The 20,432-nt window shown below is 42.9% G+C and overlaps 1 protein-coding gene across 6 annotated transcripts in view; it reads left to right on the forward strand.

The window, feature by feature from the left end:
* Positions 1-20,101, forward strand: part of TNRC6A (trinucleotide repeat containing adaptor 6A) — a 98,483-nt gene extending 78,382 nt beyond the window's left edge. For 4 of the 6 annotated variants that reach the window (XM_032603742.1, XM_032603744.1, XM_032603745.1 and 1 more), the window contains 7 exons: positions 9,715-9,873; positions 10,518-10,658; positions 12,074-12,181; positions 13,408-13,629; positions 15,773-15,843; positions 16,628-16,767; positions 17,284-20,101. In XM_032603742.1, coding sequence (XP_032459633.1) covers positions 9,715-9,873; positions 10,518-10,658; positions 12,074-12,181; positions 13,408-13,629; positions 15,773-15,843; positions 16,628-16,767; positions 17,284-17,659 — 1,217 coding nt within the window. In that variant the 3' untranslated portion in view covers positions 17,660-20,101. Of the gene's footprint in view, positions 1-9,714; positions 9,874-10,517; positions 10,659-12,073; positions 12,182-13,407; positions 13,630-15,772; positions 15,844-16,301; positions 16,768-17,283 lie in introns of those variants that run through there. The other 2 variants (XR_004345593.1, XR_004345594.1) reach the window with 2 other exon arrangements.
* The last annotated feature ends 331 nt before the right edge of the window (positions 20,102-20,432 follow it).

Genomic DNA, 20,432 nt, shown 5'->3' on the forward strand with positions numbered 1-20,432 from the left:
CATTGCAGCACTCGGGGGACATTTGCTAGGTGAAAGGATGAGTGGACAGTAATGCAGTTAATGGTAGAGTAAATGTAGGAATTGAAGCAGGCCTGCTGGGACAGATAATGGATGGATTTTAGACTTGTTGAGTGTGGTATTTTAGGGATAGCTCAACGTGGAAAAGCCCAGTAAGAAATTAGAATTAGAGGCCTGGTACTCAGAAGAAAAATCTGGGTGAGAGTAAGATTTTGTGTTCATCAGAATGTTGATGTCGTCGACATGGATGAGGTTGCCCAGAGAGACGGTGCATAGAAGGGAATAAGGACACACAATCCTAGAGCCAGTGGTAGTACAAGAAACCTGGAGAAGAATGGGTAGAGAGGTAGGACGTGGAGACCCAGAAAAATGTCTCTGCCATATGGTTTTCTGTCTACTCTGATTAAAATGAATTTTTCCATGTCTGTTTTGCATGTCTGACCCTCAGTTTCTTTGTAAAAATGTTTCCTTCCTCTCACTGCTGTTTTAGGTGTAACGTATATCATATATTCTCAAGTGCTCGGCATACTTACCTAGGGCATACTGGTATGTATATAGTATGCGTTATATAAATGGCGTGTCATCATGCAGCATAGGTTTTTTTGTGTGTTTTTTTTTTGCGGTACGCGGGCCTCTCACTGTTGTGGCCTCTCCGGTTGCGGAGCACAGGCTCCGGACGCGCAGGCCCAGCGGCCATGGCTCACGGGCCCAGCCGCTCCACGGCTTGTGGGATCCTCCCGGACCAGGGCACGAACCCATGTCCCCCGCGTCGGCAGGCAGACTCTCAACCACTGCGCCACCAGGGAAGCCCGCAGCATAGGTTTTGAAGGCAGATAGACCTGGGATTTGATCCCAGTTCTTAACCTCTAAGCCACAGTGTTTGCATCTGTAAAGTGGAAATGATGCATCATAGAACTGTTGAGGATTGAATGAGATAATAAATATTAAGCTCCTGCCTCATTGCCGGCATGTGACATGCAGGTAGTGGGTGGTGGTGTCTTCTTATAAGCAACCTACTATCATAAGTTTGTTTTTCAATCAATTCAATTAGTGATTTTATATTTTAATTTTGTATTTTATCTTCTCTCTTTATTTAAACTTAGTATCTGTTTTTTATTTTTTCATCATGCATTTTATTGTTTGATTTTGCATAAACCTGGAATGTGAGCAGTTTTTGTTTTTTAGTAATTAGCTTAAACAATAAATAGTTTTATTCCTGTATACATAGCAATCTAATGAACATATTCTAGTAACGTTCTCTTCTTCAGAATAAGGAGGTTGATGCTCTTTCTCCTTCAGTGTAGGTTCCTGTTATTCTTTTTTTTTTTTTTCCTGTTATTCTTTTTTTAATTAAAATATAGTTGATGTACAATGTTATATAAGTTACAGGTGTACAATGTAGTGATTCACAATTTTTAAAGGTTATACTCCATTTGTAGTTATTGCAAAATATTGGCTAAGTTCCTTGTGTTGTACAGTATATCCTTGTAGCTTATTTTATACCTAATAGTTTGTGCCTCTTAATCCCCTGTCCTTATCTTGCCCCTCTCCCCACTGGTAACTACTAGTTCTCTATATCTGAATCTGTTTCCTTTTTGTTATATTCACTAGTTTGTTGTATTTTTTTAGAATCCACGTATAGGTGATATACAGTATTTGTCCTTCTCTGTCTGACTTATTTTACTCAGCATAATACCCTTAAGGTTCATCCGTGTTGTTGTAAATGGCAGAATTTTCTTCTTTCTCCAGGCTGAATATTATTCCTTTGTATGTGTATACAACACCTTCTTCATTCATTGATGGACACTCAGGTTGTTTCCATATCTTGGTTATTGTGAATAATGATGCAATAAACATGCAGATGTCTTTTTGATATCCCATTTTCATTTCTCTTGGATATATACCCAGAAGTGGGATTGCTGGGTCATTAGTAGTTGTATTTTTAATTTTTTGAGAAACCTACATACTGTTTTCCACAGCGGCTGTGCCAATTTACATTCCCACCAACAGTGCACAGTGTTCCCGTTTCTCCACATCCTCATCAATATTTATTGTTTGTGGTCTTTTTGATGATAGCCATTCTGACAGTGAGAGCTGATATCTCATTGTGGTTTTGATTTGCATTTCCCTGATGATTAGCGATGTTGAGCATCTTTTCATGTGCCTTTTGGCCATCTGCATGTCCTCTTTGCAAAACTGTTCAGGTCTTCTGCTCATTTTTAAATTGGGTGTTGTTTTTTTTTTATATGTTGAGTTGTATGAGCTGTTACATATTCTGGATATTAACCCCTTATCAGTCATATCATTTGCAAGTATTTTTTCACATTCATTAGGTTGTCTTTTCATTGTCAATGGTTTCCTTTGCTGGGCAAAAGCTTTTAAGTTTAATTCGGTCCCATTTGTTTATTTTTGTTTATTTTTTAAAAATAAATTTATTTTATTTATTTTTGGCTGCATCCGGCCTTTGTTGCTGCACACGGGCTTTTCTCTAGTTGCAGCAAGCAGGGTCTACTCTTCGTTGCGGTGCGCAGGTTTCTCATTGCAGTGGCTTCTCTTGTTGCGGAGCACAGGCTCTAGGTGCGTGGGCTTCAGTAGTTGTGGCTCGTGGGCTCTAGAGCGCAGGCTCAGTTGTGGCGCACAGGCTTAGTTGCTCTGCGGCATGTGGGATCTCCTGGACCAGGGCTCGAACCCGTCTCCCCTGCATTGGCAGGAGGATTCTTAACCACTGCGCCACCAGGGAAGCCCCATTTTTTAATTGTTGCTTTTATTTCCTTTGCTTTAGGAGACGGATCCAAAACAATACTGTTACGATTTATCTCAAAGAGTGTTTGACTATGTTTTCCTCTAGGAGTTTTATGGTTTCTGCTCTTACATTTAGGTCTTTAGTCAATTTTTAATTTATTTTTGTATATGGTGTTAGAGAATGTTCTAGTTTCATTTTTTTACATGCAGCTGTCCAGTCTTCCCAGCACCACTTATTGAAGAAACTGTCTTTTTCTCCATTGTATGTTCTTGCCTCCTTTGTCATAGATTAATTGACCATAAGTGTGAGTTTATTCTACTATTCTTTATTTACTTAACTTGACATCTTGAAATTGTCATTTTTTTCTTTTTTAAAATTATTTTTGTATTGTTAATACAAATTACAAAATTTTTATATGCTTCCCCACCCCCAAAATGTTCTCATTTTCTTTACTTTAGCAGGCCCTGTAACTAATCTGAAGCAGCCCAAGACTAGTAGTCTTCCCTTCATGGATATTATTTTGAGATCTCCAGGCTTTTACTTTATCCCCTTAAAAATCAAGAGTGTTTGATAGAATTTCTTCTCTGTGGTTGCTTTTATTCTTTCTTCATTGTTGTATTTTTTCCTTCCTTGTAAAAATGACTTCAGAAATATACCTTGACCTGGTGTGGTTTTGGTCTTCATCTCTAGAAAGAAAGACCAGGTTGGTTTTATATCTGTATATAAGAACCCTCTAAATTTCAAGTCTTAAAAGGTTGGGGTTTTGTTTTTTGGGGTTGTTTTTTTTTTTTAAGCTTTTCAGTCTGTTTAAAGAAAGTGCTTTTTCTTACCATAATAATTCTCTAATTGTTTATACTATCGTTTTCTCCCAGAAGTGCTCCTCTTGGCTCTGTGGTTCTTTTCCTTCTCTTACTATCTCTCTTTCTCCTGGTAGAGACTTAGAATCTTCTTCTCAGGCACACTCTTTTTATTTGTTTGCTTTGTTTTCAGTTTTCCTTATATTAAAAAAATAGAGAAATGTTCATCATCTTATTTCCATTATTATATTGGTGCAGTTTGTTCTTTTGTCCTTATAAAAATAAAATTGGCATCTAACTTTGTATTCTAGAAGAGATCCCAAAACTGGTCTGAGTGTTATGCTTTGTTACACACTATTTTGAAAATATTTTTTTTGAACCAACATCTGGTTAAACACTCAGGAAATTTCATGTACAGATTCAGATTTCTGGCATCTCTGGAGAAATGTGAAGGTCTGCCAGCACCAAGCTCCAGAGCAGTCACCACCCAGAGTTGAGTGGCTACTGCCCATGGCTCATTCTTCCCATTCGCCTCACACCTGTACCTTCCCCCCCCAATTGGTGGAGAAATATTTTTCTGTACTCCCTAACCAGAGAAATATTTCCCTGTAGTCATGTTTCTGTCTGAGGAGGGGAGGGACCATGGGATTTTTTTTCTGTAGGCAAGTTGCTTCACTTGTATATAAAACCTGATTGGCCTTATTGGCATTTGTATTTCCATGTTGTAGAAAACGGGGGTTGTTTTTCCATAGTACCAGAGTAGTGTAGAGATCATTTTTTAAGCGGGAATGATCCGATAGCAGTAGTCAGGCTGGGCTGAGATGGGCTGAGCCTGGAAACAGGAGAGGCCTGTGGGGACGCCTGGCTGGCTCTGATCTTTTGCATCACAATCTTACGTGGGTTCTGTTTTTATCCCCATCTAGTGAAGCTTAGAGGGCTAGTAAGATAGTTGTGGAGCAGAGAAGAAAGGGCAAATTCAAGAGAATCTTCCGTGTCAGAGATCCCCAAGTACACTGGTTTCCTAGAAGAACTCACAGAACTCAGAAAAACGGTAATACTCACCGTTATGGTTTATTACAGCAAAAGAATACAGATTAAAATCCATAAAGGAAAAAGGCACATAGAAAAGAGTCCAGGAGAAACCAGGAGAAGCCTTTTGTTGTCCTCTCTCAGTGCAGTTTCTCGGACTTAATTTTCCCAGCAACAATGTGTGACAACATGTACAAAGTATTGCCAGCCAGAGAAGCTCAGCCAAGCCTTAGTGTCCTCAGTTTTTTGTCAGGGGTCAGTTGTGTAGACATGGAGCACACCTGCTTGTCAATCTCCAATCCCCTGCAGACCCTTCAGAGTTCAGACCAAAACAGCATGACCCAGGCCCCATGCAAACAAAAACAGATGTTCACCATAAATCACATTGTTATCATAAACTCTCTGGCATGGCCATGGCCCAATGTATGCAGAGGAACTCTTAATCTGGCATGCTATTCTGTGAGTTACAGGAACCCAGGAGCCATCAAGGACTAGTCCCTGAAGCTCTTTGCCATGTGCAGTCTAGCCCTGTGCTAACCCTTTACTGCACACCTTCCAGAGTCAAAAAACGAGATTCATTAAGGGAAGTAGAGTAGAGTGGAGGCAAGGCTGCTTAACAGGGGAATTGTGGGTCAAGTGAGGTTTGGACTGGGGTATTTGTGATACTTTATGGTCCTAAGATTCTGTGACTTACCAGAGTTTAGAAAATCCCTTTCCCCTCCTCATTGCCAGAGAAAAGTACAATGTTCAGGAGCTGGAATACATTTATTTTAGTCTTAGAGTTAGTTGAGGGCAATTGGGAATGGTTTCCAGGAGGCCTGTGATCCCTTAAGCTGAGATATGAAGGATAAACAGGCATTAGCCAGGCAGAGGTGGAAGGAGGGAAATCCATAAAGCGTTAGTAGAGGCTAGAGTTTTAAGAGCCTTACAAACTACTGAAGAGTTTGAATTTTACTTCTCTGTAATGGAGAACTGTTGAAGAGTTTTAAGCTGGAAAGTGACATGATCAGATTGGCATTTTTGAAGAGGCAGTGTGAAGAACTGGGGAGTAGAAGTGGACAGAGAGATTAGTTAGGAAACTTCTGCCTAATCCAGAGCGTGGTCAAACAAGAGATGACAGTAGTCTGATCTCATGTGTCATTATTCAAAAGCTATATGATCATTTAACAATATATACAAATAGCAAATCATTATGTTGTACACTTGAAACTAGTATGTTGTATGTCAATTATATCTCAATCAAAATATTTTAAAAAGAAATGAAGATTAAATGTGTAAGTTATAAAGATACCCACTAAACAAAAACTATAAACCTTCCACAGTTTCAGAAAAGATAAATCAACATTTTCAGAGTTTTTAAAGAATCTATAAAGAAATTAAAAGAAATTCATACTGGATCATAAAGCAAAATCTGGCTCTATGCTGTATACAGGGGGACCCAGAACAAAGTAATTCAGAAATCTTTGCAACCACAGGAGGAGAAAAAAGAGCTAGGTAGGCAGCAGGATTGACAGGACTTAGTGATTTTAAAATAATAGGGAAGAGCCAGGAGAGACTCTTGTTTTCTGACTTAAGTAACACCAAATCATTGTTCCTCTGATTAGTATTAAAAGGATATTTTGTTACATTCATTCCTTCCCTTTTCATTGGATTTTATCTTGAAACTTGGACTAAACTTGGCTTAAAGGTCAGTTTGCTGGTTTGTACACATTGGACTGATGATTATCAGAAATTAAATGTGAAATTGTCATGTAACTGAAGGAACACTGAAACATGAAATCAAGCAGCCCTGAATTCTAAGCTAATTTGCCACACAGTGGTATATCACATTTGGAATTTTCCTTCAGAGAGGGAGTGGGAGCTGAGACAATGGCAAAATGTCAAAATAAATATGGACCCTAGAATTGACACCTACCTCTGCTACTAATTAGCTCTGCTGTTTATTAGCTGCTGGCAAGTAGCTTAACCTTTCTGAACTTTGGTCCCTCATCTGCTAAATGGGAGTAATAATAGTACTGCTTATGATGTTTTGAGGATTGATAAGGCAATAACTCTGAAGCGCCTAAGCACTAGAACGGGGTTAGACACGTAAGTGGCCGGTGGGTCTCAGCTTTCATCATTATTGTTATTGCCATCATTGTCATCTCATGAGTGCCCTACCTCTAAGACAGCACCATTTCTCCAGTGTAAATCCAGCTCTATTCGCTTAAACTAAACCTACCACATAAATTTTACATTTCATTTTTCTGATGCTCTCCCATGCAGTGTCTAATAGAATGTAATTGGATCATGGCTGCCGCTTAAGTTATGTCTATTGTCCTTTTAAATAAAATGAAGTTTGAATAAGTAGATATTGTTTCTTTTTTATATAAAAAGGGAGGCGGATGCTTTCATCATTGCTGGTTCTTGTGTAAGAATTAATCACTTCAAATTTGGCAGTTATGCTTACTTACTGTATTACTTGCAACTACTACTTTATATATCCCACTTTATTTCCAAGTGGTTTTAATTAGGTTAAGATACATAGTTCACTACGATAAAAGTAATAACTAGATGAGGAAGCCAGAGAAGAGAGGGAAATGGAATTGGTGGAATAACTGAATCGAGCCACGGATACGTTAGTGCCCACCAGTGAGTGGCATGAGGTCCTGTATTTTACCAGAAGCTCATAGCTGGAGCAGCCTTGAGTCCATGAACCAGGACTTTCCTTACATCTGTTTCAAACTCTACATGAATGGACAAGACGCTTGGTTTTCCTTCTGTTGTCAAATCCAAGTTCATCTGATGCGCAGTGAGGCCAAACAAACTGAAATGTCAGAGTTTGGAATAGAGAAAGGAGTATTGCAAGGCCAAACAAGGAGAATGGACAGCTTGTGCTCAAAAAGTGCAAACTCCCCAATGCTTTTCATGGGGGGAAGAATTTTTATAGGCGAAATGGGGTTGGGGGGGCTACAGGAGGTGTAACCTTCCTCTGGTTGATTGGTGGGAAAATAACACGGTGGTGTTCCAGGAGTCTCAGTCGTTAGCCCTCTGGTCCCATCCAGTCTGTGGTCCAGTGTTTGTGATCAGCCTGAAGTTACCATCCTCCACCTGGGTTGGGGGACTCAGTTCCTGTAGAAGAAATCAGATTTCTATCAGGTTGTGATGTATATCTTTTGATTTTGAGGAGGAACCAGGATCCGGCCGGTGGCTACACTATTGTTTCTTGACTGCCTTTCCTTTGTTTCTGCGTTCCCTCACTCCCCAGATTAGTAACTGTTTGAATCTGCCCTTTGGGGCTCAGGGAAGGTCTAGGAGGCTGAAACCTTTTTTCTCCAAACAAGAAATGGGGGACATGGAATGGCTTTTGTACACGGGAGGGCCACACAGGGACCTGCTCAGTTTCACTTTCTTCACCCTTGCTCCTCCCCATTCCAGAAATTGTACCTCCTTCAATCAAGTTATTGAAGCTAGAAGTTTAAGAGGCATTCTCTTTTTCAAAAAGCTTGAGATAATTTACATATAATACAATTTCTCCTTTTAAAGTATAAAATTTTGTGGCTTTCAGTAACATTCTCAGTTGGGTATCCATCGAACAACCAACTTTTTTTTTTAACTTTTTTTTTGCTTTTGGCTGCGTTGGGTCTTCGTTGCTGCACGTGGGCTTTCTCTAGTTGCGGTGAGCAGGGGCTACTCTTCATTGCGGTGCGTGGACTTCTCATTGCAGTGGCTTCTCGTTGCGGAGCACAGGCTCTAGGCGCGGGCTTCAGTAGTTGCGGCACGCAGGCTCAGTAGTTGTGGCTCGCATGCTCTAGAGCGCAGGCTCAGTAGTTGTGGTGCACAGGCTTAGTTGCTCCGCGGCATGTTGGATCTTCCCAGACCAGGGCTCGAATCTGTCCCCTGCATTGGCAGGTGGATTCTTAACCACTGCGCCACCAGGGAAGCCCCACACAATCAACTTTTGAACATTTTCCTTACCCTAGAAGAACCCCTTAGGTGTCATTTCTCCCACCTCCATTTTCCCATCTCTCTAGCCATAAGTAAAAACTAATATTTTTGTTTTCTATAGATTTGTCTGTATTGGACATTTCATATAAATGGAAGCATATAATATCTGGTCTTTTATGACTCGTATTTTTGACTTAGCGTAATGTTTTCGAGGTTCGTCCGTGTTGTAGCATGCACATGTATTTCACTCCTTTTTATAGTTGGATTGGATAATATATACCACATTATGTTTGTGCATTCATCTGTTGATGGATATTTGGGCCTAAGAGATATTCTTGATTTCTTCCTTTCTCCAATCTGCACATTGAGTCCATCTGTGAATAGTACCCATTCTGCTTCCAAAATACATAGTTTATGCATCTGTTGTGTCTCCTAATGGTCTCCCTGCTTCTATGCTAGCCTTCCTTCCATTTTCCACACTGCAGCAGATGTGACCTCAAAACAAATGGGATTGTATTACTTCCCTTCCTAAAACCCCTCGGCATAAAGAACTCCTTGCCAAGTCCTACTAAACCCTGTCTGAGGGTGTTGTAAATTCTGATGCTTTCGGGGAACAGGCAGGGCATAGGCCAGTCTGGAGTGGTAGGGCCTGGGACAGCTAGAGTGTGCACACCCCACTTCAGGATCTTTGAATTCCAAGCATTTAAAACAAAATGTACTTGGTCATCCCTGCCCTTCAAGATCAGGGCCCCACTCCTTCATGTTGTTCTCTCTCCCGTTTACTGTTTTTCAGGCAGAATGATCTTTCAGTTCCTCAAATGTGCCGAACAGTTTTTCTCCTCAAGTCTTTGTGCAGGCCGCACCCACTGGCTAGAACCTTTTTCCCCAGACTCTCCATGCTGTCCCTGCCCGCTCCTTGACACACATTCTCTCCTTCTGCCCTCTGTCCATTTACTTGGCTTTTTGTGAAAATATACTGTCGTCGTGGGCAAGGACCTCATTCATATCAGAGGCTAGAAGTGATTGAAATCTGGAAGAAAGCACAGGGCTTTCTTTTCTTCTCACATCTTCACATAATCTACAGAACAGTTTGGAACCCACAGATCTAATACAAAGTTTTCTTACTATATTTGACAAACTACAAGAAATACATGTGAGACTATATTTTGCTCACATTTCCCTTCCATTTTCTCTCTTTAGGTGCTATTTCAAGTGGTTTCAGGCTGGAAGAGTCTCCATTTGTTCCCTATGACTTTATGAACAGCAGTACTTCACCAGCCAGTCCTCCGGGTTCAGTAGGAGATGGCTGGCCACGTGCCAAATCGCCTAACGGCTCTAGCAGTGTTAATTGGCCACCAGGTAAAATGCCAACATCTTCTTTTATGAGAGTTTGTGTCCATTAAGGTTTCGATACCTCTAGATATACTAATGATTTGGCCCTGTATCTGTGATTGGACTGAACTACGCGAAGGATGAGGAAGAACACAGAAATGCGAAAGGGAAGTTGAGCCCAGGTCTCGGGCTGATGAGTGACCTGGCCCATTGCCAGCGCCTTTATGCTCCAGTCTGTGAAGGTGGGGTTAGTCCCACAAAGGGATTAGGCCAGCGCGAAGAATGATATAAACCTTCATTCATTGTTCTTCTCTAGCTGTGTCTGGGGACAGAGGTGACAGCATTTGCATTTACTGCGGAATCACCAGAAATGCACCTATGACCTGTTTCGTCCTCTCCAACTTGCTGTGGCTTTGTGATTTGTAATAAAGCACTTTAAAGTGTTACTTTTAAGGATATATAAACCCAGAAAAAAGTTGCAAGTTATTCATAAAAAAACAGTATATTAATTGTGATATTGAGTCAGCCTGTTAGGATATTGGAAAATAATTTGAGAGTATTGGGAGGTATTTGATAATTGCATAGACTTTAGGAATAAAACTTTTGGGTAGTTACTGACGGATTTTCAGCTGATGATTAAGCCTGAACTGATTTTAAATTTTTATTTCCAGAATTTCGCCCTGGTGAACCATGGAAAGGTTATCCAAACATTGACCCTGAAACTGACCCTTATGTCACTCCTGGCAGTGTCATAAACAATCTTTCAATTAATACTGTGCGGGAAGTCGACCACCTCAGGGACAGGAACAGTGGTATGTAGGCGGGTACGACTCAGGATTTCTGAATGATGCAGGACAGTGGCTCAAAGTAGATGTGAAAGTTTGAGCAGCGAGAGTCACTCCAGCACAGTACAGCACCTGACCTCCAAGGGGCTCGTGACAGTGATAACAGAATTCTCGATTTCCCGTAGGTGACTTTTAGCCACTTTTAAAATGATGAGGATTTATTATCACTTGATGTGGTAAACGCAAAGGACCAGCAGGCACTTGCTTTCCAGTAACTGTGTTAACAACTGAAGGTTGTTACCCATTTTATAACAGGTTTCCGTATTGTGGTTATTAAGAAATGGGTGTTTCTTATGGAAGATGTTATGTTATTATTTGTTTATACACTCTGGATGTTAAAGAACTTTCATCTGGAGAAGGAATTGGCTTTCTTTGTCTCCCAGAGAGTGAAAATAAGAAAAATTTAAGGGTCGCTGCAGTCCAGATGCACTTTTAGTAGGTTATCCAATGAAATCCTCCTCCCACCTACCCCGTGGTTGTCTTTCACCCCAGGCATATGTAAGTACTCCATGCATGCAGTAGAAGAAAGGTGAATGAAATGAGTGACGGTCTCTTCTCTTTCTGTAACGTACAGCCTCACAGCTGTCCCCTTAAACAGTTTGTAATAAAGAAAATGTAAAACAGCACTTTCTGTTAAATACAGAATGTTAACAGGTGTTTGCCAGATCACAGTGGTACGATAAGAATCCTCATCATTCTAAAATGACTGAGTTTAGCAGCCGACTATGTATAGAAATAGTTAAAGCCACTGCCTTCACAGGAGAGCGTGGGGACAGAGCCAGCAATAAAACCTCACAGCCTGGTGGTTAATGAAAGAATCTGGCAGCAGGAGCTGTTGCAGTGATCCACATAATGGTCGGGTCTGGAGCTAAAGTAGGGTAGTGGTCAAGGGGATTTTTTTAAAAATAGGAAGAAAGGCTAGGTTTTCGAGACTGAATGTGGGGCACGATGGGAGAGGACAAAGGCCTGGCTCACTGGTAGTGCCAGTGCCAGGGCACCTTGGTGAGCTGCCCAATAAGAAGTCATTAGAGCTCAGAGACAGACTGGGAGCCCTGGTGGAGCCCACTGCTGAGAAGCAGGGCTGCTGTTGTCTCTTGCTGGATCCCATTGTTGGGGTGCGTTCTCACAGACAGTTATTAGAAGACCGGAATGGGAGAGATACCTCTTGAGCCACGGTGGAAACAGTGAGCAAGCTGTCCACATGCTGTTTTGAAGGCAGGAAGGAAGCTACAGTCATGGGCGCCGTTCCCATGGCCCTGAACATGGCTGTTTGCTTTCTCTGGCATACTGTTAAGGTGCAGGTCCACAGAGTGCTTTTGCTTCTTCTCTAATGCCATGTCCCCTGCTCTGGGGATGACTAGTTGTGCTCTTTTCCTGTGTAGGGTCATCCTCATCCTTGAACACCACGCTGCCTTCAACTAGTGCCTGGTCATCCATTCGTGCCTCCAACTACAACGTTCCCCTCAGCAGTACAGCACAAAGCACTTCAGGTGGGCCTTGTCCTGGGTTTGCCAAGGCTCTGGCAGAGGAAGGGGCAGAACCTGGGGCCAGGGCCGTTGTGTTTACCTCTCCTTTTGATTCAGAGTCTTCTTTTCAGGGAGCTGGGAGAGTATATTTCTGAGCCTGGGAAGATATTTTTAACACCACTTGCTCCCTTTTAAAATTTACTGTATCCAGTAGTCATTTACTAAAATTATCAGGTTTCACTGACTAGCCACTCTCATCTGAGAGCTGTCTCAGATTAAATGTAATTTAGTTCGAAGCAGTAGTCCTCAACAATCTGTAGTGAAGGACCTTTTATTCTTTTAATGCCCAATCCTTTGCAGACTGGTAACTTTTGTAAAATACAGTAAACCTGAACTTCGAGTTGCTGGAGTACACACTTGGGAGTTACAGCAGCATCAGATTGCTGTTAAGAGTTTACAAACGCTCACTCTGAATTTCTGTATTTGTACTGTCACAGACCAGTAATAAACTGTGTTGTGACCAGTCTTCCCATCACACTTTGAGACGTGCTGACTTAAAGACATGCTCCTTATGAGCAGGTAGAAAAAATAATTGATGGTGACAGAAGTTATAAAATTTTCTATCCCCTTCTGCTCTCTCATTTTTTTTGGTACTATTTCGGTTTAGTTTTCTGTGTTCCTGGCTGTGCACTGGACCCATAGGCAAGTTGCTTAACCTCTCTGAACCTCAGTAAAATGTGTGTGAGGATTAGAGGTAGCGTACACCAAGCGCCCAGCAGCTCAGCGCTCAGCGTAGAGTAGCCCCCAGCGAATGTCTGCTGTGAAGACTCCCTGAGTTAGGGCTGCTTTTGTAGTCCTTTTTTCATGAATGAATAGCACAGTGCTAAAATCGAATGGCCTAATTGTTGGTCCTGAGCAGCTCATTATGGTTGTTAAGGTATGGAGTTCCCACTTGCTACTTTAGAGCAGCTCAAAGCAGTGTTCAGTGTAGTTGTATACGCTGGACTAAGGGTCTCACAGGTCTTAAAACTATTAATGAGACGGGCAGTCTGTTTTGAGGCAAGGGAGCAGTTTCCTTTTGGCTTTTTGTTTCTTCTGCAGTTTAGTTTGATTTGGGTTTTTTTTTAAGTTTTTTTATTTGTTTGATTTGCTTTTAGTGGGGGAATGAGTGTTGTCATTATTTAAATTTTCTCTTTTCTGAAAGCATTTATCTCCCCTCTTTCCCACTTTTGTTTTTTTCCTTTGAGTAGCCAGAAATAGTGATTCCAAATTGACATGGTCTCCTGGTTCAGTTACAAACACCTCTCTGGCTCATGAGCTGTGGAAGGTCCCTTTGCCACCTAAAAACATCACTGCTCCGTCCCGCCCACCTCCGGGACTGACTGGTCAGAAGCCACCCTTGTCTACGTGGGATAATTCTCCCCTTCGTGTAGGTGGAGGATGGGGAAATTCTGACGCCAGGTATACCCCAGGTAAGACGACATGCATAAGGTGGTTTCATGTGGCTTATTTGCTGAACGCTAGTCAGTACCAACAGCCTAGTTTGACAGAGACCTAAACAGCAGCCCGTTGCGTTATCCTCTGTAAAGTAAGATTAGAACTTAACGTAAGATTCCTGGTTCATTGCTGTCTTCTGCAATTGCCATGCTTTGGAGAGTCTTAAATTTTATTTTAAATTTTGCCCAGTTTACTTACATGTCCCCAAAGACACACACCTGTCGGTGATAAAGTTAATGGAATGGGGATCTCCTTTCTTTCAGAAGTTCCTCAAGGGCTCATCTTATTAGGTACAGTAACTTCCTGCTCATGGCAGGCTTGTCATAATACCATGTCACATGGAGCAGAAGTGTCATCTGACAAGCCTTGGGAGGTGGGAGCAGCCCATCTGGGCCTTGAAGAATGGGGTCTGTTTGGGTGAAAGCTTGGCCTGTACTTCGGATGATCATGAGATTTATTGATTAAACAGGGACGTTTGAGAGTGAAAAGGGGTGCTGTTAATTAACTGTACAGGCCTAAGCCAGACTGTCCCAGGAAAACTGGGACAGATGGTTCCCTTACCTCTCTACTCCTTCCGTAAATGACTAGCACCGGATTTGTACTGGCATCACGTCCCCACCCGCCTCGCCCCAACATACACAACACACACAGCCACAAATACAACTCAGAGCTCGTCTACCAGTTCATCCATTCTACCCCGCCCCTCAAATGCACCAAACTTTCTCATCTCCAGGCTGAAAATTGTAGTAAACCCTCATTAATAATTTCTTATCTTTGGACAGGTGAGTGGCTGAAATAAAACTTGCAGTGTTTCCTTTGGGGGAAAGTTTTAATTATGTGAAAAAAAGCACACGAGTCTGTTCTAAGCTACTGAATGCAAGTTAGTGTAATTGGTGTTGTGTGTAAGTGGTTCTTTCAGGCCACAGATGTGTTTTGGATGCCAGCTAAGTGCCTGGTGGCACCCTCACCCTCAGGCGGTTGGTGGAGTTGAATGGGCTCAGGAAGCCTGTAAGAGTCAGCCAGGCCAGCAGAGGGCGCAGCATGTGCCAGGCGCAGAGACCTGGGAAAGCACAAGGGTTTCCTGCTGGAGTTGCTGGAGCTTGGCAAGGGGTGGTGTTCAGGGCGAGCTGAGTGGGCACGAGCTGTGTCACGCAGCCATCTTCCTAAGCCACCTGGAGTGTTTCTGAGGCACTGTTTTTTTTGTTTTTAAGTTCTTTTTTTTTTTAACACACACACACTGCATTTTATTTTTACAAGAGATAAGTAAACTGACAGCAAGCATTGTAAATGGATGACCACAACAAAAGCTACAATGACTGCAATTACCACACACGCACACTATGTCATAATGTTGACGTTCAGTCCAGGAATCCTCCACTGCAAGAGCTCCTTTACTTTGCAGTGAAAATTGATTTGTATATTTTTTGCCTCTGAGTCCTTGTGGGATTTTTTTTTTAATATTCAAACAGAAAGTCACAAAAATTATAATCATCCTCATCAGGTCTGAGGCACTTTTAAGTAGTTGTAGACAGAAGTGACTTGATCACGTCTTAAAGCTCTGCTGCTGGGAGGGAGAGACGATGCTGTAGGGCCAGGCAGGAGAGCCAGGTGTGGAGCCCCTGTGGTAGCCCAGACTGAAACGAGGAGTGTCTGGACGACTGCAAGCTCTTAAATCCCCTCGAACTTCACACCCTGTGGGACGTGCATGCAGTCATCAGTTGATAACCTGAGATCATTGTGAGCTGAGGCGATTCCCCAAAGGCTACCATTTGCGACAGTTCTAGCTTTATAAATGGGAAGACCCCAAAGGCATCTGGCCTTTGGTTCACTAGCCCACCATGTGATGAGCTGGCAGCCCTCTGAGCCCCCTCCACCCAGAGGCAGAGCCACGTGCCCCAGAAATTAACACCTGGTCCGAGCTGGAGTGAGCTGGCATCTTGGGCCCACAGAGAAAATACCTCATGTAGACGCACAGGTAAGTAAGAAGGAAGAGAAGGACGCCACGAGCCCAGATGATCCTCCTGAATGTCTGCGGTTTGACTGGAGTATGTTTGTCCTGAACAGTCATTCAGGCCACAGTCTTGGAAAACTGACTTGTCCTTTTTCTTCCTTGTTTAGGTTCCAGCTGGGGTGAGAGCAGCTCAGGGAGAATAACAAATTGGCTTGTTCTGAAAAACCTTACACCTCAGGTAAGAACATCAGGTATCCTGGCTTATGTGGATACACCAGGTAGCATGGAAGCAAAGGTTTGCATTCTGGTTTAAGTCTGAGATGGGGACCACCCAGGCCTTCCAAAGTGGTGCTGAGTAGATGTCAAGGCCGGGCAGAGAAAACAGAGAATGGTCTTTAGATGCCTCCGGCAGGCTGGTGGTCTGACCCAGTGGTTTTCACACTGTAAAATGCACGGGAGCTGACCGAAAATAGAGTCCTAGGCCTCACCCCACAGACTCTCATTTAGTATACATCTGGGCTAGGGTCAGGGATCTGCATTTCTATAAGGGCATTCAGATGGATTTGATGCAGGTGGTCCTTGTACTGCACTTTGAGAAAACTTGTCTGCCCTCTTAGATTAGAACATTTTCTTAGTCCCTGGACTGCCCCCTCCTCTGGAGGCTGGGTGTTAAGAGCCCACCCCCCTCCTCCCCAGGGAGCAGTGCCTTGATGCATCCTGTCCTCAGGGCAGGGAAGAGAGAAGACATGAAGCCACAGCAGGGGCAGTGACTAACTAAGGAATTGGGGATCTGGGGAATGTCCAGGAGTCTAGAGGCCACAGAGGTATGGCTCTGGGACCAGTGGAGGTGGGGAGGGGGGCACTGTACCCTGCCACAGCAGTGAGTCCCAGCGAAGAGCGGCACCAGGAGTGAAGAACCTTGGGCAAGAGAGAAAGGACCAGAGTCCCAGCCTGGGACAACCCTCCCGGACAGTCTTGGTGGCGGTGCGTCTGACTGGCAGTCCCCGCGCTCTGTTTCCTAGATTGACGGCTCAACTCTGCGCACTCTGTGCATGCAGCATGGCCCACTGATCACATTCCACCTGAACCTCCCGCATGGAAATGCTTTGGTCCGCTACAGTTCAAAAGAAGAGGTAGTGAAGGCACAAAAGTCTCTGCACATGTAAGTTGGCCATTCTGCGCATGGCGCCTGGAAAATGCCCTTGGGATTGCAAGTTTGGAATTCTCTCGTTAGGGCTCCCTTGTGTGTATGAAAGTGCAGCTGGTGACTCTGTGTGCCATCTCTGGGCCAGCACTTGGGGTCCCGCAGTGAGCGCTTCATAAAAGCTGCAGCCTCACTGTGTCTTGGGCTCCAGGGGCAGTACTCAGGAAGGGATGCATCACACCAGATCCAAATGGCCCTAGAAAATCCCTTAAATTGCTTGTTAGGAGACAAGAAGACATGATCTTGGTGCCACAACAGCACTGGGTGGCACAGCTGGGCCCGGAGAGCCCTGGGCGCTGTGCCCCCGCCGTGTGCAGCCTCCGGTGCACACGCTGGCTCTAAGGGAGGGCACGCTGGGTCCTTGTGTGCCCCGCCCTCTCCCTCTCGCCCTCCACTGCTTTTGTAGCAGAGACAGTGTCACCGTGACTTTGACCCAGACCCCTCAGCTAGCCCGCTTGTGTCTCTCTCCTCCAGGTGTGTACTGGGGAACACTACTATTCTTGCTGAGCTTGCCAGTGAAGAGGAGATCAGTCGTTTCTTTGCACAAAGTCAGTCTCTGACCCCTTCTCCCAGCTGGCAGTCTCTCGGGTCCAGCCAGAGCCGGCTGGGCTCCCTCGACTGTTCCCACTCATTCTCCAGCCGGACCGATCTCAATCACTGGAATGGTGCTGGGCTGTCGGGAACTAACTGTGGAGACCTTCATGGCACTTCCCTCTGGGGGACCCCACATTATTCCACAAGCTTGTGGGGTCCTCCAAGCAGCAGCGACCCCCGGGGAATTAGCAGCCCGTCCCCCATTAACGCTTTTCTTTCTGTTGACCACCTGGGTGGGGGTGGAGAGTCCATGTAACAGTGTAGACTCGACTCAGAACTGCGACCTCAAGACGCGAAAGAAAGGAGCACTAAGTTGGGCTCGCCGCCTGCAGCCAGGGCCACCTGTGGGAACAGCTATTCTCTGCACATTTTCCACTTTGTTTTCCCTGAAACATATCAGTTTGAATACTTGAATCATGCAGGCCAATATTATAATGTGAAAAGGTATCTATCTATTTACACTCCCAAATAGCGCCATACATGCTACACCGTATAGAATGAGCTCACTTGTGTATATTCATCATGTTTAGCCTTTGGGTTCTTTTTTTTAATTTTCCCCTTTCTACCCCTCCCCCCCATTCATTCTTTTTCTCTTCTTTCTTTCTTTTTGCAAAACCATTTTTTTGGGCTGATAATGTATGAGCTTTTAACTTTGCACTGAATGATGTTCTCTCCGTCTAATCGGCAATATGGGGGGGGCAGCTGTTCCAGTGTAAATGTTTACTCAAGGATGTTCTTAAAAGGTGTGCGCTCTCTACTATGCCTTGATGTTTGCCTACCTTATTGTGGTATCGTGGAGTTTAAAAGATCAAGTTATGATACTGACTTAGGACTATAAATGAAAGTATTGCACCAGTTTTTTCATGTTATAAAACTAAAGAATTTCGCTCTGCAGTTTGAAAAACTGTGGCCACAGCTGTGACTTGCAGCCCACCTGCCACCCAGGACGGGCCCTGCACTTTGAATAGGCTTTCCATTTTGTTTTGAAGGTTCCCACGTTGAACCTTCTTGTTTACAGATTTTTTTGTTTGTTTTTTGAGAAAAAAATGTTTACTCTTCCATCATTTAAAAAAAAAATTAAAAGACAAAAAAAAAAATGGAGGATGATTTAAAAGATGCTTTCTATCTCTGGGAAAAAGGAGCAGCATTTGGCCATGTTCTTTTGTTTTTCTATTCCTGTCCTAAATCAAAGAGCATGGTTCTCAGGAAAACCAGTTCCCCAGTTTAAAAAAAAAAAAAAAAAAAAAAAAAAAACAACAAAAAAAAAACCTCCTTGTAGTTTCTTATAGGAAAAAAAGAAAAACCCCAACTTTTAGCACTGATACTACATATTGCTCTGTTAAAGAATCTTCTCTGCCAAAAAGAAAAAAAAACAAAAAAACGCTTAAAGCTGGAGTTTGAGATTCTGCTTTCAGATGCTGTCTTTTTATTAGTGAGTGATGATGGTTTGCTAATAATCAGTAGGTAATAATTTTTTTGTAATCCCATCAAGTGGCTCTATATGTTTCTGCTCTCTTGTGACTGTGTTAATGTTTAACTGTTGTACCTTAAAGCCGAAATCAGTAACTATGCATACTGTAACCAAGGTATTGGGCTTACAGAATTGTTCGTTGTATAAAGAAAATTTTAAATGTTGTTGCAAACTAACGAGTTACACCATTTTTAAAATTTCTTTCTCTCCTTTCCCCTCTTTTGCCCACAAATGGTATTATAATGCTTGCTTAGTCAAAGAAGAGAGACTAAACAAGGGTAAAAATTTTAACAGTGCAGAATTTGCCATCATTTCATTGCCTTGATTCTAACTGTTTGTGTCCTAAGATGCAAAAGAAGTCAGTGGCTTTTAACTGTTTACAAATAGAATGTGATTGTAAAATGTACAGTTTGGTTGTGTTTGAATTATGAAATTTCTTCAGATATAATAAACCATGACTTTTTGGCTGCTCAACATTAATTGTCTCTTTTTTGTGAATTTATTTGTACGCTCTTTTTTATAATGAAAGTTTCAAAGTTGCTATGTATGAGGGTTCTCATAGAGCAACTGGTAAAAATCTAAGCAAATATTTGAATATTTTATCCGAACTCGTACACAATTTCACCCTGAAATAATGTGAGAACAGTGGGAAACTGTCGCTTGCTCCTTCCGGCCCTCTGAGCATCTTTGGGATCTTGTCGCTCACAACTCTTCTGTGACTCATCTTCCCCACCATTTGTGCCCATCTCAAGCCTCAGCAAGAGACCATTTGGAACATGAAGCTTAATGACTTGACAGTGTTCTAGTGTTAAACTCTCATACCTCTGTTACACAACGAGAAATGCCACAGCCTGGACTGGCCTTTTTCTTCCCCCTTCACGGCCCTCCTCCCTCCTCACTGCAGGAGCTCCGGGGCAGAACCTGTGTACGTATTTCAGTGTATGACTTCAGATCATGCTCCAACTTGCCAGGTGTAAGCTAATGTTGGTGGACACCTTAATATAAGCAAATGTTGTTCAATGCATTCAATGTATATTGACTTCCATACTGGTTTTTCCAAAAACCAAAGGTAGCTTTGAAAAACCACGTCTGGAAATGTTTGGAACGTTAAGCTGATGGACCTTTTGGGGCTTTGAGTAGTATATAATTGACTTCATAACTGCGTTAATTGTATTGTTAAAGTGGGAGTTTTTTGCGCTTGTTATGTGAAAATAAAGTGTTTGATTTAAAAAATTAAAAAGTGGTTTGGTGTTTGCCTAGTCCTTAAAGACAACAGCTCTGGTCCCTAAGTGACTGTGTTACTCCTAAATCTTTCTTAATCTCTCCCAACTGCCCGTCCCTTGGTCCTTAGTCCAGGCCATTAGTTTGACCGTGACATTCCCCTGGCTCTGTGACCTCAAGTCACTAACAGCCTGTTAAGAGTTGATCTAAACATTGTAACACGTCCAGTCATGCACCTCCAAATATAGCTCGCAAGGGCCACACAGCTTCCGTGCCCCTGGATGTGTCTTAGCCCTAGACATCCTGAGCTGCTGTGCCTTGCAGCTGTGGCTCCACT

The sequence above is a fragment of the Phocoena sinus genome, chromosome 15 (genome assembly GCF_008692025.1).
Source record: "Phocoena sinus isolate mPhoSin1 chromosome 15, mPhoSin1.pri, whole genome shotgun sequence".
In the NCBI taxonomy this organism is placed as follows: domain Eukaryota; kingdom Metazoa; phylum Chordata; class Mammalia; order Artiodactyla; family Phocoenidae; genus Phocoena; species Phocoena sinus.